General features: G+C 58.8%; 1 protein-coding gene across 1 annotated transcript in view; it reads left to right on the top strand.

Annotated features, from left to right (window-relative positions):
- The first annotated feature begins 6 nt into the window (after window positions 1-6).
- Window positions 7-7,458, top strand: part of NXPH4 (neurexophilin 4) — a 9,749-nt gene continuing 2,297 nt past the window's right edge. The window contains exon 1 of the mRNA XM_011926053.1: window positions 7-125. Coding sequence (XP_011781443.1) covers window positions 69-125 — 57 coding nt within the window. The 5' untranslated portion in view covers window positions 7-68. The remainder of the gene's footprint in view (window positions 126-7,458) is intronic.

Raw genomic sequence — 7,458 nt, 5'->3', positions numbered from 1 at the left:
GCGCCCCTAGGCCTGGCTCCCGCCTGCCCGGGACCCGCCCCGCCCGCCCCGCTCAGCCGCTAGAGAAGATGCGGCTGCTCCCGGAATGGTTCCTCTTGCTCTTTGGCCCGTGGCTCCTTAAGAAGGTAAGGGTGGCAGGGTTGGGGCGCGAGCGCGGGGGTCCGGGACGCGAAGGTCCCAGTGTGCTGGGGGCTCCGTGCGCCCGCCCCGCCCCCAGCTCCGAGCGTCCCAACTTTGCGCGGCTCGGGGGACGCGGACAGACAGACTGCCCGATTCAGGACGGGCACTCTCCTAGCGCAAGTTGGCTGAGGCTTGGAGAGGGTGCCGGGCGGAGGTCCCCCTAGGAGCCGGCTTCAGGCGCGGCGGGGGAGGGGACGAAGCCCGACCCGCGAGTGCGCCAGACAGAGCGGGAGTGCGAGACAGACAGACAAGCCAGCAGGGTGTCAGCCTTGCCGTCTTTCCGCGCCAGTCTCGCTCGCCTGCCTCACTGTCTGTCTGTCCTTCCACCCATCCACCCCCGCCTTCCCATTTCTCTTCTCTGCACTTGTCACCATGCCAGGTGGGCTCCGTGTCGGGAGCATCCATGGCCCGAGCACACGCGCACACACGGACTCAGGCAGACACGGCTGAACTTGGCTACAGCCAGCCTCCCATCACATTTCCCACGAAGACACCATCTCCCCTGCACGACCTCACAGACACACCCCCGTCTCGTGCCCCACTGAAGGGGGAGGCTGTCTGGAAGGGGAGTCTCTCCTCCCGTGCCCTCTGCCTCCAGCCCCACTCCAAGGCCTGTTTCCCTGAGGCTCTTGGGCGAAGAGCCAGAGGCTAAGGGGACTCAGACTGGATCTGCCTCCTTCCTGACTTGGAGGCTTCAACCCGCGAACATGGTGTGCTCATATGTACTGGGTGGAGGGCGTGGGTCACCGTGTGCACCTGTGTTCATGTGTCCAGGGAAGCCAGACTTGGCTATCCAGTACTGGGGCCCAGGTTACATGTGTATACTGGTGTGGCGTGTGGTGTTGGCTTTGCATGAGTGAGTGCCAGTGCCTGCCTCACAGTGCAGCCATCTGTCTATGCCCCTGGTGTGTGCCCTCAGTGGGGGGCCCAGACCCCAGTCCCTCATTTTCCTTCTACCAGCCTCCCCTGCCTATGTCTTCCCTGTTTTCTGCCCCCCAACTGTGACCTACCTAATTTGGGGGCAGGCAGGTCATTCCCCAAACCCTCACTTTCTGTACCCCCAGCCTCTGTAGAGTCTAGAAGGGGTATATTTCTCCCCCCAACACTTGGACCTCTGCCTGCTCAGCCAAATCACACTGGGCAAACTCCAGCAGGGCAGGGGCTGCCCCAGTGAAGCTAGCGTTAGAACTCCCTGGCCCTCCCAGCCCTGCCTGGTGACCTTGAGGGGCTGGAAGGTAGGCAGAGGAGCCCCTCCATGAAAACTGCTTCCACTAGCAGGAGCTTCTCATGGACTTGCTGCCTAGTTCTGTCCTTAGTGGACTGGAGGGCTGGGGGGGTCTGTGCCCTACCGCCCACCCACCCACCCATGGGTGAAGGCCTGGGGTCAAAAGGTGGTAGGTATGGCATTCCCTTGCCCCTCCTTTCCACTTCCTCCCACCTCATCTCCACTCTCCCCGGCAAATAAACTCCCCTGTGGACAGATCTGGTTTAATTTCCTTTGCCCCCTGAGGGGGAATGAAACATCTGGTGGAGACTTGAGGGAGAGTGAGCGGGAGGATATGAGCGATGGGATCTATCTGAGTGTGTGTGAGAGAGCTGCAGCTGTGGGGCCTCCGTGTTGGAGTCAACAGGGAGAGTGGATCTGCTGTTTAGTCCAGCTTATGTGCATGTGAGAATGTGTTTACGTGTGTACACACTGCGGGTGTATAGATATGCATAACTGCATGGCGAGGTATGTGTATAGAAGTGTTTGTGTGTCCAAATACTTGTGTGTGCTTCTGTGCACTTGTGAGTGGTGTATTCAAGTGTATTCCCTGGGGTTTCTGGTGCATCTGTGTGCTGGGGCCCATGTGTTGTCTGTATGAGTCTCTGGGGTTTGTGAGTGTGTTTCTGTGTGCTTGTGATTGTGAGTGCATTTGAGTGTGCTATGAGATTGTGAGTCTCAGGATGTGTTTATGTATCTGAGTGTGGCTTATGTGTGTGCATGCTCAGGGGTGTCTTGGTGCCAGCACTGGGAGTGGACGAAAGGTGAGGCTGATCCTGGGTAAGAGGTAGGTAGGGGACAGTTTACAGGGCAACTCTTTGGCAACCCTAACCATGAACGGCTGACACCTCTGCCTCTCCCGTCCTGCTTGCTCACCCTCCTCCAGGTTTGCTCTCCCTTCCTCCTCGCTCCAGGCTTCCCATCTCTCAGAGCCTGGGACTCCAGGCTTCCACTGCCTCTGGGGTTCTGGCCTCTCAGCCAGGGATTCTTCAGGATCTTTCTCATACAGTCTGACTCCTTTCCCTCTCGGTCTCTGTCTCCCCAACCTCTTGCCAAAGCAGCTGCCTACTGGGAGAAGCAGCAGGTGATCAATAGTCACTAATCACTAATCACTAATTAGCTGGGGGAGGGCAGGGGCGGGGCCCTGTGGGACCTGCCAGCTCTATCCCACCTCAGGAAAGGATTGGGCCTGATTCTGTCAGAGCTGGCTGGTCGAAGCCCCTCAGCCAGCTACCAGCTCCTGCCTCCACACCCTCCTCTAGCCCCCCAGCTAATCTCTGGCTGGGCCACTTAGGCACGCACAGCCTGGGCTAGGGCCCAGAGCTGCTGCCGGGGATTTGGGGGTAATCAGGGGCCGCAGCTGGGCCAGGGGGACAGGGGAGGGCCTGCTGTGACAGCTCCCTTGGGCCAGAGCCTGCAGTGGAAGCTTCACATTCCTAATAGGAGGGGCACGCGTCAGAAAGGAGAATTTAGAGTGTCAGGGTTGGGATGGGTTGAGGAGCTGGAGACCCAGGAGCGGGTGACTGGGGAAGAGGTGAGGTAATAAGGACAGAGGCAAGGCAAAGAGGGGTCAGGGACGAGGTAATTGGAGAGAGACAACACAAACGTCTAAAGAAAGCAGGTAACTGGGGGGACCTCACAGGGGTCAGAGATGGAGTAATTGGCAAGGAGATGGGGAACTTTGGACCTAGCCCTGCAACTCAAGATGTGTGGGATCCACGAGGGACAGGGCAACAGAGATGGGGCAGGGTCATAGGAGAGGGGTCCCAGGGCTCAGGCGCAGGCAGGAGTCGCAGGGCGTGGGGTGGGAAGCAGCTGCCCAGTGGGGATGGGGAGCAGGGAGCGCTGCCTAGAGCGCTGGAAATTGGCGCGGCTCCCCCTCTCCCCCGCCTGCCCCTCCTCCACCTCCACCCCGCCCACTCCCCCTCCGGCTCCGGCTTCGGGAAATTACATCCCCGCTCCGCGGCTCCCCCCAACCCCCACCGCGCCCCGGAGCCGGCGCCTTTATAGGCACATTTATTGCAATAATAAAGTGAGGCGCGGGGCGGGGGGCGGGGGGCAGCCGTTCCCGCGGGGACCGCGCTGGCTCTAGGAAGCAGGGAAATAAAATAAAATAAAATAAAATCAAAATTCAGATAACGGTGAGCCTTGCGCGGCAGGCCAAGAGAAGGCAGGCAGGTGGGGGTAAAGAGAGGGGGCGTCCAGCCCAAGGGCAGAGCCCACCCCACCCCACCAGCAGTCCCCGCCCCCTCATGCCGTGGTAGGGACTGGAAAGAGGTGTCTTTGCTTCAACCTGCCTGGCCCCCTCCCACAGCCTGATCCTGCCTGGTCTTTGCCTTGCCATCTGGCTCCTCTCCCGTACCTGTCCTCAGCCCCTGTCTCTGTCCCCATCTCCTGTGTCTTCCCTTGTCCCCCATTTCCCATTCCAGTCTTCCTTCGTGTCTCCCATCCCCATCTCCTGGGTCTCTGCATCCATCCGTTTCTGCCCAGTAACCATTCGAATCCCTCATCTCTGTTTTGCCCCCACCCTGACCCCATCCCTGCCTGTCCCCTGTCCCTATCCCTCATCCACCATTCCTGTCCCCATGCTTCTTCTTGGACTGTTCTGTAGCCCATCTTCACTCCTCTGGTCCTTACTCCATCCACATCTCTGTCTCTGCCCCACGCCTGGCCACCATTTCTGTTCTCCTTCTCATCCCTGTCCCCAGGCCTATCCTTATTGTATCCTCATCCCTGTACCTTATATCTGTGCCTGCTAGTCCCCAATCCCAGTACCCCATCCCAGTCCCCCTCCCTCTCTGTCTCAGTCCTCACCCCAGGCTGTCCTGTCCACCCCACCTCTGTCCTCACCCACATCTCTATCCCTGGTTCCCAGCCAGACTCCACCAGCCCCGACTGCAGCACCCCTGCCTCTTTCTAGGTGCAGGGGCTCAGGATGCTCTTTTCTCCCCTTCCCAGCCCAGGCCTGTACTGTCCCTTCCCCCAGCCAGATCCTGGGAGCACCCTGCCTGACCCAGGTGGCAGGGGAGAAGCAACCGGCCAGTCTGGAGGCCCAGGGGAGGTGCACCCCGCAATGCGGCTGGGGGGCTGACAGCCTGATCCTCCCCCAATCTCAGCAGTGTCATCCCCAAAGAGCCACTCCTCGAAGTGGAGTTTGTTGCCCCCAACAACAGGAGGCCACCTCAATTCCCCGCAGGTGCGTGGGCCCGCTGCCTCGGGGGCAAAGCGCTCCTGGTGCAGTTCCCCCTGCCCCCACCATGGGCCTGAAGGAGCCTGCTGAACCCCCCCAGCTGCCGCGCACCTCCACCCCACCCCCGCGCCAACAGCAGCGCTAGCCTCTCCCCTCCGCAAATGTCACCGCGCCCAATTAGCTTAATTAAGCCAGTTCTGGAGCAAGGGGGACCCCTCCTCGGACAACATCCTGCTCCCACCCTCAGCCATGAAAGTGGGCGACAAGAGCTCTGGGCAGAGAGGAGCTCCTTACCACCTACCTTCCCGACTCACCCACCTCCCCCCATGTCGCTGAAGACGGACAGCCTGAAGGACGGCAGGAGAAAACCACAGACAGAAAGAGGGAGAAAATCAGAATCACAGGAGGAGGAAATTTAAGACAGAGACAGTGAGAAAAGAGACTGAGAGACACAAGAGACTGAGAGAATGGGGAGAGATGAAAAAACAACGCAAGAGAGGGAGAGAGAGCATGAGCAATCAAGGGAGCCAGAGGGAGGATTTTATTTTATTTTATTCCATGTTCCCATTTCTCGGCTCGTTTCCTCACAGACTCTCACCCCTCCCTGTCCGAACTCCCCCACAAGGTCGCTTCAGCCGTGCCCCCCCAACTCTTCCTTTTTGTCTTGGCTGTCTACAGCAGTGGGTGGGGGCGGGAGTGCCCAAAGCCAGGGGATTTGCCAGGATCAGAGAAGCACAGACGGCACTTTGTCTAAGATCAGAGATGGGGGTGACACCCTCGCACCTCTCCTTACCCTGCTGAACCTCCTCCCCTCCCCAGCCCCTGACTTCTACCCCCTGCCCCTGCCTGGTAGAAGTCACTGGCCTGAATCACCTCAGCCAGGTTCTGACTGGGTACAAGACACAGGGGTGCTCTGGTCTGCTGGGAGGAGATGGCTTGGAGGCATTTGGGGTCATAACATCTGACAGCATGGGGATAGTGGGGACCTGGATGACTGGGCTTCTGGAAAGAACAGTGATTCCACCCTTCGGCTTTCCCAGGAAACCTAACCTCCCTCCCCCAGTGCCCTCTCAGGTTCAGGCCCTGCCCTCTGCAAGCCCACTTCTGGGACCTCTTCTCCCTCCCACTGTACCCTGGGACCCCTCCTTCCACCCCCTCTAAGGCCCACCCTCCAGGTGTTAGCTGCCGGCTTAAGCCTGTCTGTGGGAGTCAATCATTCTTGCCACCCCCGCCCCCTCACCTGGGCTGGGAGGAGGGATGGATGGAAGGGGGAATGAGGGGGGCGATAAATATGTATGATGAGCGGGTGGCGGCAGCATTAATAACCCGGGATCGCAGCGCGGCGGGGACGGGGATCAGGCGGTGGAGATTCTAGCCCAGCAGCTTGGCTCTGCTGTTCCTGTCCCCGGTGACACTGAGTGTGTACACATGGGTGTGGGCAAACAGAGGGGGGCACCCATGCTTCCTGGCCTCCTTACCTACCCACAGCACAGCCTGCGGGCCAGTGTGGGATACCTCCCCAGAGACCACTCAGATATAAGTGACATGCATGTATGTTGTCCCCATCAGAACACAGCAAGACCACACGTGTTCTATGACTACGGATACACCCCCTTTAGAAAGAGCTTGATACTTGGGCAGAGGATGACAGGGGCTCACACAGGAAAGGTGACACCTCCAGACAACCACATATAGCTACTCTCAGACCGCTATACACAGCCATACAGTCAACCCAGACACACAACCACACCAGCCACACAGACACCACTCCACAAATTGACACACACACAGCCAATCCAGGCACATACACATAGTCACCACCGATTTACACAACAGACATGCAGCCACGACAAGCAGCCACACACACACAGGCTCCTCAGACTCATATCCATGGGCACCCAGACACACAGCCAACACAGCCACACACACATATGTACAGGCCACATGCACACAACCATTTGGGGCTAACAGAGACACAAGAACCCCAGGTTGACACACACGGTACTGCCTCCCCCCACGGGACCTGTGCACAGTCAGGGCCACAGCACACGGCGGTGGCGGCTAGCTCAGGCTGACTGACACACTCTGACATGCAGCTCCTCTCTTGCCTGCTCCCCTCGCTGGAGCGGCATCTCCATATTTCTTCCTCTTGCTTCCTTTCTGTCTCCTTCACTCCCAGCCACCCCCACTCACCCCTGCCCCAGATAATTGATGGCCTGGGCCTGGTCCGGGCCGCTTCTGCCTCTCTATCCATCTTGTCCTCGAGCCCATGCTGTCTCTGAGATCAGTGGCCACCTGAGACACAGAACGGGTGGGAGCAGGAAGGGGCTTCTCAGCCCCCTTGGAGCCCAGGAAAAGAATGACCAAGCGGCCTCCACCAGAGTGGAGTGCTGAGGACTGGGAGGTATACCTAGGCTTTCTTCCTCTGCTCAACTGGTTCCCAGCACTCACTCCTTGCAGGCCAGTTGGGGCTGAGGCCCAGGTGGGGGCTTTGGTCTCTGAGGTCTTGGAGCCTCTTTCTTTTTCTTTTCTTTTTTTTTTAAAGGGAGTCTCACTCTGTCGCCCAGGCTGGAGTGCAGTGGTGTGATCTAGGCTCACTGCAACCTCCACCTATCGGGTTCCAGTGATTCTTCCACCTCAGCCTCCCGCCGCCTAATTTTAGTAGAGATGAGGTTTCTCCATGTTGGCCAGGCTGGTCTTGAACTCCTGACTTCAGGCGATCTGCCCACCTCAGCCCCCCAAAGTGCTGGGATTACAGGTGTGAGTCACCGTGTGTGAGTCACCGTGAGTGCCGGGCTGGAGCCTTTTTTTTTTTTTTTTTTTT

Source organism: Colobus angolensis, unplaced genomic scaffold (genome assembly GCF_000951035.1).
Source record: "Colobus angolensis palliatus isolate OR3802 unplaced genomic scaffold, Cang.pa_1.0 Scaffold67, whole genome shotgun sequence".
Taxonomy (NCBI): Eukaryota; Metazoa; Chordata; class Mammalia; order Primates; family Cercopithecidae; genus Colobus; species Colobus angolensis.
This window is presented reverse-complemented; position numbering and strand designations above follow the sequence as displayed.